Raw genomic sequence first — 21,201 nt, forward strand, 5'->3', positions numbered from 1 at the left:
GAGTACAGATTCTAGATTGCCCGGATCTTAAAAACCTGTAAGAAAGAAGCAACGACGAATGTGAATCTGAAGACCAGGGGGAGTTCTATAGAGCTAACATTCTCATTGGGTGGTACAGCTTATTGGCCTTCTGAAACACTGTCAGGATAAGATCCTGACCTTGGAGTGATGGCAAGAGTGCTTTTAGCTTAACAGTTCTTGGTACTACAAGCCTTCACAGGCTGGCCTAACTTTTTTTTTTTTTTTTTTTTTGGCCACACTGCACGACATTTGGGATCTCAGTTACCTGACCAGGGATCAAACCCGCACCCCCTGCATTGGAAGCGCAAAGTCTTAACCGCTGGACCACAAGGGAAGTCCCAGCCTGGCCTAACTTAACCTATTTCCCTCCTATTTCCCACTGAATCAGTGCAGTGAAGATAACATATAAAGTACAAATGCTACAGTTTTTCTTTTTCTTGCTCATCTCTTCCCCACCGTGTCTATCTACTTCTGGAATTTCTTCCACCTGACATTTCCTTCAGCATACAGAATACAGAAAAGGTAGAAGATGCAGGAAGGGTCCAAATGTAACTAGAGTTATGTATTTTATTTGAGCTTCATCTCTTTAGAGAAAGGGGAACACAGGTGAGAGGAATAAGTTAGAGATGGTCTGAAAAAAGAAAAAAAGCACAGAGGTGAGGGGTGTGAAGAAAGAAATCCTTCAGTGGAACATCTGCTGAAGGTGAAACGAAGTAAACCTGGATAAGGAATTCAGAGATAATTCTTGGTGTTTAGTATTGTGATCTAGGAGTGAGATCCCAGCGCTGAGGAAGGAAGAAGGCCAACAGGTGGAGGAGCCCCAAAGCAAGTACTGCTAGTTTGTAACTAGCCTTCATCTCCAGACCAAGTGGCCCCATTTGGGTGGGGAGGATTTGCTGAGGGAATCTGACCCCTTATTCCTAGCTCATCTCCAAGGTATCCTCACTGGCGTTGCCCTGGGATGTAAATGAATTCATAAGCTGATGCCTCCTCTCTACTGACTGTGTCCTAGGCTGAGTCTGAGGTGGGGACTGGGGAGTTACAGACTGATACAGAGGCTAGTACTGCTGCTGAGACCTTGGCCTGGATGTGGACTCAGGCTTGGTCTCTGTCTCTGGATCCAGCTCAGATTCAGGCTCCAGCTCTGACTCAGGCTCCATCTCATGATCCAGGTCTAGGTCCGGATCTAGCCCAGTCTCTTGTTCTAACTCCTGCGTGGGATACAGATCAAAGTCTAGCTCTGATTCCTCCTCTGTTACTGGGTCCTGGAGTATGGTGAAGGCTGGACTTTTACTTCTGGGGTCTTCTATAAGACAGCTGCTCATTTTATGTTTTGATTCTTCTTTCTGAAATACACACAATTCGATGGGTTAAAACTTCCCAATTAGATTTAATTTTTGAACAGTCAAGGACTTTCAGAATATAGTAGGACTTAAGGTACCAGAAAGCATGGGTTCCTGGCAAAGTAGAAAATATCTCTGGCCTAAATTTGCTTTTCATCTTCTTTGCACCCTCTGGTTCCTCAGTTACTTACCATGCTTCAGGCTCAATCGATCCATAACTTCCAATTTCTCTAGTTTTTCTAGCCAGCCTGGATTTCATGGTCAACCATTTAAATAGCAATGGTGTTGTCAGCATTCCCGGACATCTTGTCTTCTTGATTTTACTTGTCTTTCCAACCGCCTAATGTAATCCTTGGCAGGCCCTTCATGACCTGGCCTCCTGCTATCTTCTTTAGCTTTATCTCTGTCTATAGTCCCCACCTTTTGCTCTAGCCATAGAGTTAGACTGGCAGATCTTTATACCTGCTAGTTCATCAGTTTTATTATCCATCCCAAGGGTGGTGGTGGGGGGGGATTCTAAAGGGATAGCTAAGGGAGATATTTAAAATATTTATTAATTGGTATGGCACTGGCACTAACCAAGCCTGCTGTAAAAAGATCCTTGAGGCCTCTGCTGGGTTGGATAACCCCTCTTCAGTTGGGAAAGGATCCTGAATGACACCCAGATGCCATAGCAGTGTGGGAACCTGGGACTCAGGTTTACTGCTATTTACCAACTGGTAAGGGAACCTTTCAACATTTCAAATTCTGGGACAGCCACACTCAAAAACCTTTCCTGGACGGTGCTTATCTCTATCTGATTAGGTGTCTCCTCCCACCTCACCGCCATACCACTCTCCACCCCAATGCTTCACACCATCCAACCTTGTCTGTTTCTGAGTAGGCTTCTTGTATCATTGTCTCCGATTCATCCACACTTAACTCGGAGGACTCTGGCAACTTCCTTGACAAAGCAAACAGCACAGCATCGTGGAGGGTGAGGAACAGCTGGGCCTTGGTGATGCCAGCGTCAAAGAAATCATTATTCTCAAGTGCCCTGACCACAGAAGCTACAAACCAAACCAGGAACACACACAGGGTCAGACGCCTGGGGAGGAGAGGATCCAGGATACAAAACACAGCCCTCTTCATAAGATGAAAGATACTCACAGTGACACCCTGCAATAAGCACCAAGATGTTGGTGTTTTGGAAAGCATTGAACATCTGTGGGGAGAGAGTAAGCCAGTTTTAGAGATCCTCACCCTCAGTAGAGGAAAGGGCCTTTTAATTAGCTGAGTTTTAAAACCTCTTTGGTCATTCACTTGTCTGGGTTATATGTACCTTTGCATCCCCATCCCATTCAGCTCTATAAACATTTGATGAGTGAACTGCTGTATGCCACGAAATGCCTAAAGTGCCAGAATACAAAAGAGAATCAGATGGTCTTGTGTGGGGTGGGGAGTGAGAGGGAGGGTTGCCCATGGTCTTAAGTGGGGAAACAGTTCACATAAAGAGATCAATGTTCACATGAGGACAGTGCTAGGATAGACACAGGCACAGGTGTGATGGGGACACACTGGACGGGCCTCATGAACAATCATATCTTGGTATTATTGCTTAGTGTTTGCACGTGACCCCCTTCTCTCTGGAGTCCACTAAGCAGAGGTGGCAAAATGTGGCCCAGAGATGGTCAAGTGATATAGTTGGGAATGGTATTCAGGAACCCTGAGGATCATATTCAGTGCTGCTCTGCAAAGTTGTATTTGAATTTAGTAAAACATCAGACACTGACCCCAAGTATATACTTCAGCCTATATATATATATATATATATATATATATATATATATATATATATATATATATGCTCTGGAGCTATAAATCTTAACGTTCAATTCAAAAGAAGTCACCATTCACCTTAATACTCTAAGACTCAACAGGTTCCAACCCTGGGCACTAAGTTGGAGTGTCAAAACAAACAAAACAGACTCTACTTCTTTCACTACCAAGGGGAAACAAGAAAGTCATTCTTGATCATACAGTAAATCATAAAGTTATTTGGTAAAGAGCCACTATAGACATACGCTAAATGGCAAGCAGTGGGAGATTGAAATCCCGTGAATTAAGAAGAAGCTTAAATGGAGTGGTTGTCTCTAATAAGAACAACTACTGGGATTTTTCTTAGTGGGTTCAAGTTTTCCATTATAAAGTAAACAAAACATAATGACTTCCTCCAACGAGGCGGGATAGAACAAAGCAAACAGCACAGCGTCGTGGAGGGTGAGGAACAGCTGGGCCTTGGTGATGCCAGTGTCAAAGAAATCATTCTTCTCAAATGCTCTGACCACAGAAGGCTTTAAGTTCCAGTGCTGGACAGGCCCCTTCCTAGCTGCGAGCCCAGGACTCTTAGGGGGAAATATGGCTTGTCTCTCAGGGCTGTTGTGAGAACTAAACGAGATAGTGTATATAAATGTGCTCAACTCAGTCTGGCATGTACGAGGCATTTGATAGTGTAGTCAATGAAATCTAAAGCTACAGCTACAGTGTAAGACTGGGAGAAAAGAACACAGCCCAGTAGTACAACCTAAGATGGAAAAGTCCCAAAGATAAGACATTATCAAGTATATTTGAGCCTGCAAATGGAGTGGCAGTGGGGTGTTGGTGGGGAGAGGGTCTCATGGATGGGAAAGCCCTTAATGTAAATCTCTTCTAAGCCTCTCATTTTATAGATGAGGAAACCAAGACCAAGTGCAATTTATTAAGTTACCTCCGGTCTGGACAGTGAGTGGTAGTAAAGCCAGGACAGAGCACACATCCACAGACCACCAATCAGAGTTCTTTCTGCTATGACAAGCTTCCTATTGCCTTAGACCAAAGAGGAGCTGGACTCACTTAAGACAGAATCGTATTCACTTAGAAATAAGAGGTAGGATAAAATATTTTGTTAAAATGGAATCTGAGGATACAAGAAGGAAAGTCAGCCAAAGGAGCATATCTCAAAAAAAGGTGGGGGGTGGGGACGGACAGTGGTTAAGAATCACCTGCCAATGCAGGGGACACAGGTTCAAGCCCTGGTCCGGGAAGATCCCACATGCCACCAAGCAACTAAGGCCTTGCGCCACAACTACTGGGCCTGCGCTCTAGAGCCTGTGCCACAACTACTGAAGCCTGCGTGCCTAGAGCCCATGCTCCGCAACAAGAAAAGCCACTGCAACAAGAGAAGCCACCGCAATAAGAAGCCCACGCACCACAACGAAGAGTAGCCCCTGTTCGCCGCAAGCTAGAGAAAGCCTGCGCACAGCAACAAAGACCCAACGCGGCCAAAAATAAATTAATTAAATAAATTTTTTTTTAAAAAGGTGGGTGCAGTTAGAGCCAGGAAGCCAGTGGGTTCAGGATGTGTAAACCGAGCCATCGCCAACAGGAGCAAGAGTGAGATAGAGGACTAAAAACTGAGAGAAGCTGGCTTGGAAAAAAAGACACTGTACTTATGAGACATTAAACAATAAAGCCAATATGGTTAGTTGTGCACCTAAACTGTCCATATTGTACAAGAAGGAGAGAAATGAAATCTGTCTGAGAAACCAGAAAGTGGGAGAGAAGCCAGGACTCAGGGAACATCGCTTTGAAGGAAAAATCTTTCCAGCCCTTTTCACCCAAAGATGCAGGCAATGAAGGAACTGGGGAAGATCCTTATAGGTACCGGACCGGGCAGCCCCACGCTTGGGGTGTCATTTCATCACAACTTCTTCAAACCTGGGTGCCTTTTAGAGCAGCTGAATAGTGGAGAATTCCCTGTGAACTTTCTTCTGTAGCATTTGAACCTATTCCTTGACATTTTTTGTAGCTAACTCCCAGGATACGCTGGGAGTTGCTGGGTGTGGCACAGATTGCTCTTTCAATGGTGTTAAGAGTTTCCTATTTTTCAGTCCTTGAGAAATAATATGCCATGGTTAGGGAACCAACCCTAGTTTAGTAAATCAGAGTTGCTTCATTTTCTTTTTATTCTGGTTGACCTTAAACTGTCTTTGGTGCTCAAGTTCCTAGTGGCCTAGGAGTCACAGAGCAGCTGACCAGTGACTAAGAGGATTCAATCAGGCTCGGGGCTGGGATGGTGGTGGTAGGAGGGGATCAGGGTTCTTGTGAAAGCCTCCTTAGTACTTACCTGTCTTAGTACGACCAAAGCCTGTGCATCCACAAGATGTACCATGGAGAAGTCCAGGATGATGGTGTGGATGCTGGGTAGAAGAGATGAAGTCGAGTAAGGCAGGAGTGTTCTACCCCCGACCTGAGTTTCAGAAGCATCAGGGAGTGTGATCGACATGCTCCTAGAGGGGTCATCAGAAGGCCAAACTTTCTCCGCCTCCTTGTAGTTTGGATTTCTCTGGGATGTGGAAGATGTTATGTATGGTACTTGGTCATCGGACATAGTCTGGCTTGTGTCCACGCTCTTGAAACGTGAGCAGCGGACCAGGTTAATGGAGGACGAGTCGAGGCCCCGTTTACTTTCAAATCGTTCTGTGTAAACAACCTGGGATGACAGAGTTAGGGGAGGACTATGATAAGACTCAAACAAGCCTGGAAGCATTTGCAACTATGCTGTTTCTATCTACTAACTCACTTCCCTCTCTCTTGGAAAACTCCGCAGACTATGCATTATATCTTTTTTCCTTAGATATCTCACTGTCACGTCCAGCTTGTGACTAAAACCACCTTCATCTTTCCTGATCCTCACCACTCAGAGCCACCCCTCCCAACTTCCCCACATGCATCAGTGACATTATCATTGTCTTAGTGATCCAGACTTTAAATCATCTTTGATTTATTCCTTTCCCTCATCCCTGGATTCTAATTAGTCTCCCGCACCTACTAGAACTTTGAAGCATTTCTTCCATCAGTCCCTTTCTCAACACCTCCTTCTTTTATCAATGAAACTGTCTTCTGTCAGACTTCCTTAAGGAGACAAAAGTTACTTGAGTGTGGCTATCTTTACCTTTCACTCCTTTCATGCTCCTAATAGGCCTATGTCGCTTAAGGACAGTACCAAGCCATCGCTTAAGGACAGTACCAAGCCATCGCTTAAGGACAGTACCAAGCACCGGGAATACAATGGCATGAAAGATGTGAATGCTGACTCTGCAGTCACAGGGACCAGATTCTAACTGGGGAGAGGGCACGTGTCCATTTAAAGGATGAATAACAACCTAAATGGACAAGAACTGTAAGGCACGTGGGAAAATGAAGAGTTCATTTGCTAGAGTGGTATACTTTGGGGTGATGTTTCTTTAAGAAAAATCTGTTGTTCTAATAATGTTGCTTGTGAAATAAACTTTAAAAATAGAAAAAAAATGCAAAGATTAAAACTAACAAGGTAGTATATATTGTATTGCTAAAAAAAAAAGTGGTGTGGACAAATGATAATATTACAGTTCAAAGGAGAGAGGTGCTCCCCAAGCCTTGACAGTCACTGAGGCCAGGCCTTTCGGGGACAGCTGAGCACTGGCTCAGTGTTAGGCAGGTACAAGGTCCTTCAGGCAGAAGAAACCTCTGAGAGCCTCCCCTTTCTCTCTGTCTACTCCATACTCTTTTAAGAGCTTTCACAATCCACTCCCGCCGGGTCTGCCTGAACTTACTGCCCAGGCCAAGCCTCTTACTCTGAGGATCCCATGCTTATTTCTACCTCAGTGTCTTTGTCCAAGCCTATTCATGGCCTGGGAGTCCTTCTTTTTCCTACCTGACATAAATCCAAATTTCTCTCTCCTGCCCAGCTTAAGTCCATTACTACTGTGAAGTTTCCCTGCCTTTTTGAGTTCATGCCGATCTCTTTAACTGAAGTCTTAGAGTGGTTAGAATATAAACACACGATTTAGAACATAACAATATACTGCATGGTATGGTTTACCATCTTATTTCATCAGTTTTAAGATGCACCATTACTTTCTGTACTGTCAAGAAACAAACAAAACACTGCAAATTAAACTATAATAATGCCATCAATGCATCTAAATTTCAGAGATGTGAAAAAAATGTATATTTTTGGATGGATAAATACAATAATAGCCTTAAATGTCACATTAATAGAGAGTTGTTTCCCCAGTTTGATTTTTTTTTTTGGCCGTACCGCACAGCTTGTGGGATCTTAGCTCCCTGACCAGGGATTGAACCCAGGCCCACAGAAGTGAAAGCACCAAGTCTTAACCACTGGACTGCCAGGAAATCCTCCCCAGTTTGAATTAAAATTCCATAAATTGCTTCAAAATAATCCTGTGATTTTTCAGGGCTGTAGATGGGTAGGGATATAGATGAAATAAGATTGAATACGAGGTGATAAATCTTAAAGTGGATGGTGAGTACATAGAGGCTCATTATACTTGTCTCTACTCTTGTATATGTTCAAATTTTTCCATGAAAAAATTTTAAAAAAAGAACAACCTGGATGAACCTTGAGGACATTATGCTATGTGAAATAAGCCAATTGCAAAAAGACAAATACTGTATGATTCCACTTATATGAGGCATCTGGAAGAGTCAAAGTCATAGAAACAGAAAGTATAATAGTGGTTGCCAGGGGCTGGGAGGAGGAGGAAATGGGGAGTTGTTTAATGGATCAGAGTTCCAGTTTTGCAAGATGAAAAAGTTCTGGAGGTAGATGGTCGTAATGATTGCACAACAATGTGAATATATTTAACACTATTGAACTGTACACTTAAAAATGGTTAAGATGATAGATTTTATGTTATGCGCTTTATATCACAATTAAAGAGAAAAAGAAAAAAGAACCTGGAGACAGAGGCCCCTAAAAATTTGTTTTCCTTTTTCATAGTGTCATAGTTCTGGGCACACAGTATGAGATCAATAAATACTAGATCATATTCTAGTCTAAAATGTATTTTCTGATGTCCTGTAAATACTCTCTACAATACTCAGTGCATTGTGGATACAAAATAAAAATTAGAGATAGTGTTAATTTTAGTAGTAGAGCAGTCCTCTTGGCAGGGAAGTTGGTATTTTCCAGGAGCTCAGTAGAACCTATGCTTCATTTGGGTGTATGGCAATGAGAGTGGGTGCTTGGTATTGTAGGTGAGGAAGGGGATGGGAGGTGTTCTTGTGTGTGTGTGTGTGTGTGTGTCTGTGTGTGTGTGTGTGTGTGTGTGTGTGTGTGTAGATAGAGCTGCTCCTCCAGGGTGTCTGTGTGGATGAAAGGCCTTGAAGCTGGAAATGAACAGCCCTGCCCTGGGGAAAGGGAATATTTAGACCAAATCTGAGTTGGAAATTAATGAGCGCTGTAACTCATCCGCTAAAATAATCTTCAGATGCTGTAAAATCCCCATGTCTGCTTATCCGCCCTCCACCCCACATCATCATTTCCCTGGTCACAGGCAGACATCGGGAGACTCTGACAGATCCTTGGGAACCCCAGCCACCTTGACCCTGCCTGCCCTTGACCCTGCTGCAGTTAGAAAACAATCTTTTTTTTTTTTTTTTTTTTTTTCCGGTACGCGGGCCTCTCACTGTTGTGGCCTCTCCCGTTGCGGAGCACAGGCTCTGGACGCGCAGACCCAGCAGCCATGGCTCACGGGCCCAGCCGCTCCGCAGCATGTGGGATACTCCCGGACCGGGGCACGAACCCCTGTCCCCTGCATCGGCAGGCGGACTCTCAACCACTGCGCCACCAGGGAAGCCCAGAAAACAATCTTTAAGTCACTTGTTTTCAGAAATCTATAGCCAGGGAGCTAAGATAAAAGTCAAGGAAACAGGGACAACCAGGGAATTACTGACAATGTCAACAGGCAGACTGTACTCTGTGCTCAGATAAGTTGCTGGCCATTGAGAAGGGAATCAGGAGTCAGGACATCTCCCCCTGCCTCCTACTTTCAGGGCAAGATATGAACCTGAAAGGAAACCTGTGTCTCCATTTCTGAGTAGAAATCTTTGATTTCCAATTACTCATGGTTCGTCTAAGAGTTAAAATCCCTGAGGGGGTTTAAATTTTCTTTTCTTTTCTTTCTTTTTTTTAAAAACTACTAGCGCGCTTCTTTTTTATAAAATGTGGAGAAAAATGCAGAAAAGAAGACATGTTTCTAACCCTGGGAGGTGGCTCCGGTTCATCACAGTTGCAGAAACACCAACAAATCTTTCCTCGCTGGGGGCCATCTTCATTTTGATTAAACAGGCTGTAAATTTCTTCTTCTGTAAGAGGCACCTTTACCATTTCAACCTGAAAGACATATGAGAGGGTCTCATACGGATGGTGAGTGGGGGAGGGGAGAATACTCGGGGAAGGGGAGGGGAGCAAGTGGAGAAAGGCTGGGGAGGAAAGCCTTCACCCCCTCTAACAGCTTGCGCTTTAGGTAGTGAACATTGACAAATGTAATGGAGTTGCAGCACTGGAAGATCTTCACCCCTGGAATGTTTGTAACCTGCAAGACAAATAAATGTAAACTTGAGGGAAATTTTTCAGCTCTTTTATGGAGTAAGAAAAAAAAGTTCTCAGAACCTCCTGGAGAATCTGCATTCTTTATAAGAAGCAAGATCTAGCAAATTCCTTCCTCCCATTTTCATCCCCTGCTTTTCCTGCTTTCTTCTTTTCCCCTCCATTTCCTCACACCTCTCTTTTTCTTGGCCTTCCTCCCCCGAAGTACATTTTAAAATTATCCTTAACTGGCTGCATCGCTTTCCCCACCTTTGTAAATGCATATCTGCAGTGCAGCAGACAGGAGCAAAGGGATTTTGTAGAAAAACTAAGCAGCAGGCCTGGTCCACCCCATCCTTTGGGCAAAGGAGTGGGACTGATTTGGATTCTTACCTCCCGATAGTCATGGAAGCTTCTATAAATATTGGTGTTAGGGATCTGACCCAGGAGGAGAACCTTAGTTCTGAAAGTAAATGCATTTGCCTTTAGGTCACAGTTGCCTTACCTTGCTATGACCCACCTCCTATTACCTGAGACAAAGTACCTGTGTGACTGAACAGTGATGATGAAGAAGGTAAAAGCTACTGAAACAAGTAATCCAATGTCCAGTCCCAGTAAAATTGCAGATATGAACGTCACCATCCAAATGAGCTTATGGAAAAGAGGAAGAAAGGAAAAGGAAGACCGTGATAACAAGCAGAATTGAGAAAATCACAAGTCCTCTTTCTCAGCTCACCTTTACCCTTTCTCTCCCAAAACCTAGGATTTAGAGAACAAATTCCACAGCCATATGAACTGATGCCATCACAAATGATTGGGTCCCAGGGCTACCTAGCAATTCTTTTATGCATCCTTGGTCACTTCTCTCTTTAATTCTCTCTTAAAACTTCAGTTTCCTCGTGTGAAAAATAGGAATAATAGTATCTGATTTATAGAATTTATTGAGATTAGAAATATTATTTGTAAAGCAACCCGGAACACTCACCAAATTAGTGGTTGCTATTTTAAGAGCTATGATAGTTATTGGGAATCTTTAATATCCTTTTCAAGCCCCTATCCCACCACCTTCTCCATCTCTCTCAGCAGGTGATTTGACTTTCATTTTCACAAAGAAGATAGCCTGAGGTGGGAGGGATAAATTGGAAAACTGGGATTGACATATAGTCACTACTATATACAAAATAGATAACTAATAAGAAGCTGCTGTAGCACAGGGAACTCTACTCAATACTCTGTAATGGCCTATATGGGAGAAGAATCTAAAAAAGAGTGGATATATGTATAACTGATTCACTTTGCTGTATACCTGAAACTAACACAACATTGTAAATCAATAATACCCTAATAAAAATTAAAAAAAGAAGATAGGCTGAAACTCCCTTAAGTATTTACTTCCCCCTCCACCTGCCACTTGTTAGTATCTGCACTCAACCTTCCCCTGTTCTCTCCAGGTCTCTTGCAAGTGCTATCCCTCCTAAGACTAGAAGCTCTACCTGTGCACTGGAACACATTCCCCTCTTAACTTCTCAGGGACCTGCGTCCAAAAATGATCTCTTTTCCTATCTCTTTGCCTCTTCTGGGTGCTTCTCCTCTCATTGTATCACATCCCCCATCTTTTATTTCTTGCTGTCTCCCCTTTATGTCCTCTAGTTTAGTGCTCTAGAGAGAAGGAGAGTGCTCTATCAGTTACTCTTCCTGGAAAGACACCTCCTTCTCTTGTTAGAATTTGTGTCTCCCATCCTGGAACGTATTTCTATTAACTGGATTAAAAGTCATTCAAATATGCAATGTATGATAAACCCTTTTTACTAGATCTGTATGTAACCGCAGGTACTTTAATTAATTGCATTTTATTTAACTTTGCATAGTTGGAATGGGTATTTCCATGCACCAATAACCTTGACTCCCTTTTTAAAGCAAAAGTAGAGTACTAGGCATCAGACAGTGGCTTCAGGTTGATCGCTTTCGTTTGTTCTCTTCCCCTCTATGCAGGCTTCCCCTCCATCCTTCCCACCCCACCCAGGACATCTACACTCACACAGTCATATTGGTTCTGCCTCCACAGATTGGGTAAGTTGTAAATAGTTTCAAGGTAGGGTAGGACATTGCTCAGAATAATACCAGCCAGCACAGCCTGTGGGGAAAAGATAAACACTGCTTCATTTTCCTTTCAGGGGTAAAACTCCCAAATTTCCGCAAAGGTACCACAGAGAGTTAGTCAGCCTTGCCACTCAGAGATATTACGCACTGATATTTCATAAAAATACCAGGTCCATGCTTTGACTCATTGTCTAATCAAATAAGTATTCTCCACGTTTTTCTCCGCTCGCCTCCATAATTTGTCAAACGCACAAAACAAGGCAAGGCCAGGTCACTCATTTGGCCGGTACAGCTACCACAAGCCCCATTTAGATTCAGGTCACTGATTACTTACCCTGACAGTGAGAGGAAGAGTACCCGCAGGTTATGATCATCTAGCCCCTTCTGCTTCCATGTTGTCACTTTGGTGTCTGAGGCAAGCCCTCAGGGAGGCTGGCACCTTTGGCCATTTTTCTTATCTTTGCCCACTTGGCCTTGCTTTGTCTACTTTGCTTGACATAATCTATGTTACCGATGTTGCTTAGAAACCATTCTCAGAAGGGATGACAAATTAAGAGAATTTCCACTCACAGGAATGCTGACATAGTTTCAGTTGGGCTTTTTTCAAGTCTAATCATGATGTACTACAATTATTTCAACAATAAGATACCAATTTTTTGTCCATCACATTAAATTAGCAAATTTAAAACATTGAGGACATCCCATAAAAATGGGTGTTGAGTATTGCCCTTTTGGAAAATAATTTGGCAATATATCAAGAAATGCTAATATGCTTTTACACAGAAATGTTGTTTTACTCTTAGAAATCTATCTTAAATATAGAAGAGGGTAGATGTACAAAATTGCTCACTGTTGTGTTATTTATAATAACAAAAATTCAGATAACCTAATTTAAGATGATTAAGTTATAGTATGGAGTATCATGCTACATATTAAATTAAAACAAGAGTACCAGATTGTACAGTTAGATCACAATTACGCAAAGTATTATCCATTTATAGAGAATAATATTGGTTAGATATATGCCAAAATGTTAATAGTGGTTTATTTGTGACTATGGCTTCAGAGACTGCCACCTCAGTGTGTAACCAGTCTAGCTAAAAAATAGATTTTTATCTATTGTGAATTTTCCAAAGTTTTAAAAGTAAGCATGTCTCCCTTTCTAATGGAAAGAAAGTGTCTTAAATATAAGAAAATGAAGATGGATACTCATAGGGATGTAAAATCATCAGGGCCTCAGAGCAGAATCGAACCTACTCTAAGAAACATTTCTCATCCTTTTCCTAGCCATCCTCTCTTCTATATACTCTGCCTGGGAATTAGAACTGATCCTATCATCAGGAATGGAGTGGATCCAAGCTTACTCTTATTTTCTGAGGTTACTCAGTGACCACTTGGTCTTAACAGGTCAGTAGAGGAGGGAAGAACAAAGATGAAGTCAGCAGAAATTACTTGTTTCCCATCTTCATCTTCTTTCCAGTCAAGAATCTCCCAAAATTTCCACAATTTGCAGGGAGATGTGGTAGGAAAGATAAGAAATTCAACTTCATAGGGCTGTTACCAGATTTTTGGCTTGAAGTATGGAGTATGAAGAGGAAACAAATCTTTTCATGACATAATATACAATAAAATTTTTACCTTTCTTAATATTAGGATAAAACATGCTCATGTGTAAAGAAGAATTGAATTTATATATAATTTCCATCATACAAGAGATAACCATTGTTAACATTTTGGTATAGCCTATGTATTTTTTCACACAAAATTGGAACAATAGGGCTTCCCTGGTGGCGCAGTGGTTGAGAGTCCACCTGCCGATGCAGGGGACACGGGTTCGTGCCCCCGTCCGGGAAGATCCCACATGCCGTGGAGCAGCTGGGCCCGTGAGCCATGGCCGCTGAGCCTGCGCGTCCGGAGCCTGTGCTCCGCAACGGGAGAGGCCACAACAGTGAGAGGCCCGCGTAATGCAAAAAAAAACACAAAAAATTGGAACAATATTGAATATACTATTTGCATTATGGTTTTTTTTAAGATTTTTTTTTTTGATGAGGACTATTTTTAAAAAATCTTTACTGAATTTGTTACAATATTTGTTCTGTTTTATGTTTTGGTTTTTTGGCCATGAGGCATGTGGGATCTTAGCTCTCTGACTAGGGATCGAACCCGTACCCCAGGCACTGGAAGACAAAGTCCTAACAAATGGACTGCCAGGGAAGTCCCTGTATTACGTTTTTTAAAAATTTATGTTGGTTCCATTGCTAACTAGTTGAGATCCTAGCCAGGATGTTCCACCAATTACTCTCCTAAGGATTTTGCAACAAGCTATCCACAGTCGTTCAGAGAAGGAAGGGATCATTCGTAGTTTAATACTCATAGAGTCCCAGTGTTATAGAAATTCAGATATTCCACTGATCAGATTGTATTCACATTTTCTCACCCAGAAACATCCTAACTAGATGATGTAAAAATAACATGCCATAACATGGTTGGCCAAAAGCAAGGGCTGTTCTATCCCCAACATATTTATAGTAAGGGAGGGCTTACCTACTTTTATCACTACCCTTCAGTGAATTCTGACAGATTTTTATTTGAGATTTTTAAAAATTCTGACACTTCTAGAATGGAAAAATATCATTGTTCAAAGTAAATTAGTGAGTGGCCCTCCAAAAATAGACTCCCAAGAGTTATAGCACCAAAGGTGCTATATAAACTAAATTCTGTAGATGGCTTCTGCTGGGAATCAGAGGACAGCTTGTGTGATAAACAGAAGCTTAATCCCACCCACCATGCATATATTCCATGGCTGGTTTCCAAGGTCCCTGAATCACAAGAGCAGAAGGCAGCAACAGCCTTGAGATGGTCCTGCTCTACTGAAACCTGATATTTACCAGGTGGAATAAATGCATTCAAAAGGATGGGCATAATATTTACAACCACTCCAGCTTAGGGACTGCCACCTCAGTGTGTAACCAAGCTGCTGCACCAGGAATAAAATCTCCTCCCTGCTCCTTTAGTACTATCTAAAAATGGCTAAAGGGAACATTAAGGAAATTTAAAAGGAAATTATGATGACTGGGCATTGATCTGTATTGTAACTTAGAACAAATCGATTATAGCTAGTAATTAATGCACCTGGCATCTCTAAATGTAAGGTCATCCGTCTCACACAAAGGGAAGAAATGGCACATATGTATATAGAGGCATCCTAGCTGAACACAGAGTTAGAACTCAATTTTTAGATGCTGCCTTTAGTGTTCTGAACTGACCAAGAGGCAGTGTGGCAGCAGTAGGGGGACTGAGTTCACATGAATGCAGAACAAGGACTTCTGGAAACTATTTAGGAAAACAGATGGCATGAATGCACAATGAGCTTCCAAGCCTGCGGTGGTATTGGGTGTTCTGGCATCAGAAGTCTATTTTGGTCATGTTTAACTGAATCCTTACTTCCAAAGCTTACTTTATAGCTTAAAAAAAAAAGATTAATGGGAATGAGAAGAATAACAATTGTTTGAGTGCTTATTACTAGCTCAAAACCGTTCTCTCTATATTATACATATTATCTTATTTAACTCCCAATCCTGTGAGGCAGTGGCTGTTATTTTAAAGAAAAGGAACTAGAAATAGGCTGGGGCAACCACTGGGGATCAGTTGAACGCAGTTCTCCTCAGAGATGCCCCACCAAGATGTAATCTGGAGATCCATTCTTTCTTGACTTAGTTATTTGATTAGTTCTACTTACATTTGGCAGTTTGTAGAAAAAGCGTCCCACCTTCACCATCAGGAGCAGCATCACACCTGCGCCTACCAGAGATGCAAACTGAGGAGACAGAGCCAGTTGGAGAGAGACCATCAGGAATGTATTGGTCCCTGTCTGCAACTGAGGCCTTCTGCTTGGTGAGAAGCATGTCATTTTTTTTCTTAAAAGGGGTTGAGTATAACCATCCAGCATAAGTGCATTTTTGGTGAACTGACATTTTCAGGTCCTGTCAAAGTGCTGAACACATACTAGATACTCAATAGATTCTTGTTGATTGGACGTATGAAGGCTTTCTGAAAAGTCCCAGATTGTCTTGGATATCTGAATCTTTCTTGCCATAGCTTTGTGCTATGAATCTGAAGTCTCCTAAAATCCAGCCTGCATTTCATCCTAAGTTTAACCCTTCTTTGAACAGTTTAGAAAAGCCCTGGTAGACTCATCACTGTCGGCCCTAAAATCCCAACCATTTTGGAGCCTGGATAACCTCCCATCTAACAGCTTCAGTGGTGCTTCATCTTAAAAACACCATGATATTCACTTCTGATTTTCCTACTTCAGTTTCCCTCTGCCTCACTGCCATCAAAAAAGGTTATGAACATGAGTCAGGGCTGTATATAGGAGCTCTGGATCCTATCCCACCTGGGTTGACTACTCTGGGCTCAGTACTAATTGGTAAGCAGTGATTCAGATTGGCAAATACAGGTAGAGAGCTAAGAAGCATAGTTCCCTTTATAATCTCAAGGCTCTCTGGACATAATCTTGAACTCATTATATCCTCTATTGATAAATTTCCATTGTTTAAGCCCCTACTAAGAAAAAAATAATATAAAGCAGTTTAATTTCCCACTGTGATGGGGGTGGAGGGGGAATAAAACTATAACCACAAATCAAAACAATGGCATATACGAGCAAGAACAAGCAACCTTAAATCTAAGCCATTAAATGACCACTCAGCAATGATTCTCTAACTTTTTTTCTCTTTTTTTATTAGGTGTGAAAAAAATAACTTCCTACTGGATTCCCTCTCACTGCTCACTGCTATTTGCCATATAAATGTATCGCTGAAAATAATCGCAATGAAATCAACATCCTACTTCCTTCTTTCCCCATCCCAGCTGATGCACAGCTAATGGGACTAACCCAACATGGAAAAGTTGAACCTTGAGAGAAGAGTGTAGGGAGAAGGATTCAGGAAAATGGATCACTGTAACTGAAACTCAGGAAGTTCTCATGGCAAACATTTTATACACTGTGGAACTAAAAAAAGGTAACTGGGGCTTCCCTGGTGGCGCAGTGGTTGAGAGTCCGCCTGCCGATGCTGGGGACGCAGGTTCGTGCCCTGGTCCGGGAAGATCCCACATGCCGCGGAGCGGCTGGGCCCGTGAGCCATGGCCGCTGAGCCTGCGCATCCGGAGCCTGTGCTCCGCAATGGGAGAGGCCACAACAGTGAGAGGCCCGAGTACCGCAAAAAAAAAAAAAAAAAAAAATTGGTAACTGAAGCCATAAGTTCCTCCAGCCAATGTACATATCAGCCTGTTGCTGCATCGAGTTTTAGGGTCTAGCTTCAGGCAGTCTTGCACTATAAGAAGAAACTGCTTTGATTAGCACAGGAAAATATATCCGGACTTTTCCTTCCTTCTACTCCTTTCTCCAAAATTCTTCTGATTATTTTTAAGGAAGCAAAGACATACAGGCACCAAAATTAGCTGTATAAACCTAGTTTAAAATGAGTACAAACCAGACACTGAATCCCATAAAACTTGCTGCTCAGGGAGGCCTGCCAATAATTGTGTGTCCCCCATGGCTGCACACGCAAAGCAGTGGGCTTTGGGATCAGAGGGTCATCCCTGGTGGCATTGTGCCTTAGGAGGATGCTTGATGGCTCTCAGAATCCCAGACTCAGTGCCTGAACAGGGTCTAGAGACAACGAGCATGTACAACTTTACATCTCATGCATGTTTTGCTTTTCTGCTCTGATTTTCCATCACTTTTCCAGGCTTTCTTGAACAAAGACTGACTCTACCTTCTTTCTGGGGATTCAAGGCAATGTGAGGTCCCATAAAACACAGCCACTACTGACATGCAGACCCTCAGACACCAAATGCTCCATAAGCAGCAGACACTACATTACCATGGACCAGCCAGGGCACTAAGGACCTGGGGTAGAAGCTCTGATATTTGAACATCTTAAGTGACACGCACTATGGTGGGCACTATTGTCATCCAGTTTAATTCTCACAACTGAAAGGTTATCCTTATCCCCATTTTACAGATGAGGACTAGAGCCTCAGAAAGTGAAAGTAACTTGCCCAAGGTCACACATCTAGAACTACTGAGTCAGGTTTCAATCCACCTGACCGGTTGACTCCAAAATCCAGGCTCTCTCCACTGCCCTATCTGCTTCCTCTAAAAAGAACACAGCTCATTTCTCTCTTTGATAATTTCTTTTCTTTTTTAAAATAATAACTCTTTTTTTTTAATAACTCATTTTTAAAAGCAGTTCTGGGAGCCTGGGGACAAGGCAAGAAGGCTGGTCCTTGGAAAGCAGAGAACAAGGAAAGGAACCCAATCATAGAGAAGAGGGAAGCATAGTGGTCAGAACTGGATGAGCAGGCCCAGGCCATGTCTGGAAGGGCTGATAGGTTTTGCTGCAACCAGTGAAGACAAGTGAGTTCTAGACAGGGAGAAATTAAAGTGAAATCCAGACACATTTTATACAGTTTGTATTTATGTCAGACATACATACATACACATATACATACATACACACATACATAATACATATATACATACATAAGTGGCTCCTGGTGACAAGTCATGTCGGAGAGGTTCAGAGCCAGCCCCCTAGCCTCTCTTTCCTGCAGTCCTGAGGAGATTTGAAAAAGTGGGGGTGTTCTCAGGCAGAGTGAATCAAAAGTCCCCAGAGAAAAAGGGTGGAGAGAATAACCCCTGCTATGGGATGAAGAAGGCTGAATGAGTCCAGATCAAAAACTTATTGGAGGTGGGGTAGCTCCAATGTGGAGGGCCAGAGCCAGGGGCATTCTCTGCTTGAACCAGCAATTTGCCCTGGGCAAGTCAGGGTCTTGGGGAAGGACTTACCAGTATCCGTGGGGACATACTTCCCTTTGAAGGGTCACTATACCACAAAGAGAGATGTCATTGGTAGGGGAGAACAATGCCATAGCAGAAAACAGAATGAGAGCCATCGGCAACCTTTGAAGCAGGCACTTTGTCCAACAGGCTAAAGGCAACTCTGAGGCTGAACTGAAGCCCTTCCTCCCTCCCTCCATCTATACATATCCTAACCCTCTTGCAATGATCCTTGAAAGTCTCACTTTATCTATCATTCTCCTTCTTGCAATATTTATGGCATTTTAAAATTTATTTTATTTATTCTGCACTTAATTTTACCTGCACCGTGATTTAGATTTTTTCCAACCACATGCATCTTTTCTCTCCAAATTTGTTATGCTTGTATACTAAATAAACAAAGTGTGTGGTCACAAGTTAGTGGGAACTAATGTCTGGCATTTCCATTTTTTCTTACCATAAAATCCTCTCATTTTGACTTCAAAATTTTTTCACACTTGCATAGGACATCCTTCTTTTTAACATAACTCGTCTTCCTTCTTTTGGTCAAATAGTAGTGCAAAACAGCTACATACACCTTAAAGGCCAATGTGTCTGGCAGAAGCTCTATGACAAAAAAACTCAGTCCACGTAAAATCATATGGTATGGGCTTACTCTAGACCCATGTTCTCACCCCTGCCCAATCTTCTGACTTTTATTAGCTTTCACCTTATATTTCACTTATATTTACCCATGGACTGTGACACTTTATCTTTCCCCATTTAAATTCAGTGTCCATTCTTCTGACACTTTACTTTTTGACCATGGCTATACCTCCCTACTGTGCTGCTGTGGCCTAAGCTTGTCTTTGACTTCTGTCACTGTTTCTGTGCCTCCTGATCCCTGAACTCATTCCATGGGCTTACTCCAAGTTCAATTCTGATAGTTCTTTGACATTTATTCATGCTATATAACTGAGATGGGACAACTCTCATGTTGTCAAGTTGTAACTTTTATCTGGTCAATTTAAAACTCATGAACGTTGGACTTAAAAACTCTCTTGCCGGGCTTCCCTGGTGGCTCAGTGGTTAAGAATCTGCCTGCTAATGCAGGGGACACAGGTTCGAGCCCTAGTCCAGGAAGATGCCACATGCCGCGGAGCAACTAAGCCCGCGAGCCACAACTACTGAGCCCACTCGCCTGGAGCCCGTGCTCCGCTACACGAGAAGCCACCGCAATGAGAAGCCCGCGCACCACAACGAAGAGTAGCCCCCGCTCGCCGCCACTAGAGAAAGCCCGCACGCAGCAGCGAAGACCCAACACAGTCAAAAATAAATAAATGAAATAAATAAATTTTAAAAATATCTCTTACCTACAATTAGACAGAGAGCTTGCCTTTAGAGCCTTCTCTGCCAACATTTTCCCTTTCCCTCATCCCTTCCATACCCCTGTATATTTAGTTTACTAATTCAGGATACCTGAAGAGGGTCTGACCTAGATAATTTTCTCTTACACAAAGGTAGAATGGTCATAAATTCCCTAAGCTCACTTAGACTTTATTCTCTATCATGAAAGCCTCTTGTCATGCCCTTTGAGGAAGCCAGGAAAGTTTCTAGTTCTGCTGTCAGGAAGGAGAGAGTTATATTATTGTTTTCCCAGACTAGGGCTGAGAATATATCTCCCCATAGAAAAAAAATGTTAATAGGTGATGGTTGGTTTATCTGAAATATCATCTTTTAGGTATGTTACATGGAAAGTAGCTTTTTGTGGGCTAATATAGAGAAGCCTTTAACAGAACAGTATTTTTATAGAAAATGACTTTCAAGTTCCACATTGACGGATAGCTTTTAAGACAAAATCTAAGCAAAAATTAAGCCAAGCATGAAATCCAAATTCTTCCCAAACAAGCATCACATTAAAACAGTAACATGGTTAAACTAATATAATTCCCTTCTGTGAATATACATATGAATAGACTTAAGTGTCTTTCTATATTAGAGATCAAATTCTATTTCACATACCTGTTGTCTTCCTCCAGCTTTATCCTGGATAATAGTCCTGACAACAGCACCAGTGAACACATAAGATCTGAAAAATGAACTGACGACATTGCAAAGGCCAATGGCTATTAAATCCTGTAAAGAAATGGCAAATACTTTAGGCCCACTGTTTGTCAAAGAAGGCTGATTTGAGTTTGAACTAAAGGTATACTGTTATTTCTTATGCATGAAGATAGGGTTGTTTACATCACTTCAAATTTACATCACTTCAAATAACACTGAAATATTATTGGAAAGAAGTGAAGGATGGCAAATCTGATTTCTTTATTTTAGCTAGAGAGCATAAGGAAAGTCCTTTTTCAAAGTGAGTAAGTGAGACATTTGCCTTATTATTCTCTTCCACATGATTGCTGGGAATTAGGATGACAGGGAGAAATATAGTACTATTTTTCTTGCTTCCTTCTATACTATCCTAAAGTCAAAGTGGGACACTGATTGAACCCGGGCCAGGCAGTGAA

General features: G+C 42.2%; 1 protein-coding gene across 1 annotated transcript in view; it reads right to left on the bottom strand.

Annotated features, from left to right (window-relative positions):
• Positions 1–1,079: 1,079 nt before the first annotated feature.
• The window catches only part of SLC26A8 (solute carrier family 26 member 8), a 66,303-nt gene continuing 46,181 nt past the window's right edge, over positions 1,080–21,201 (bottom strand). The window contains 11 exon segments of the mRNA XM_028479516.1: positions 1,080–1,367; positions 2,229–2,413; positions 2,514–2,568; positions 5,509–5,874; positions 9,430–9,561; positions 9,671–9,763; positions 10,150–10,219; positions 10,301–10,407; positions 11,795–11,890; positions 15,596–15,673; positions 20,705–20,818. Coding sequence (XP_028335317.1) covers positions 1,080–1,367; positions 2,229–2,413; positions 2,514–2,568; positions 5,509–5,874; positions 9,430–9,561; positions 9,671–9,763; positions 10,150–10,219; positions 10,301–10,407; positions 11,795–11,890; positions 15,596–15,673; positions 20,705–20,818 — 1,584 coding nt within the window.

The sequence above is a fragment of the Physeter macrocephalus genome, chromosome 18, assembly GCF_002837175.3.
Source record: "Physeter macrocephalus isolate SW-GA chromosome 18, ASM283717v5, whole genome shotgun sequence".
NCBI lineage: Eukaryota > Metazoa > Chordata > Mammalia > Artiodactyla > Physeteridae > Physeter > Physeter macrocephalus.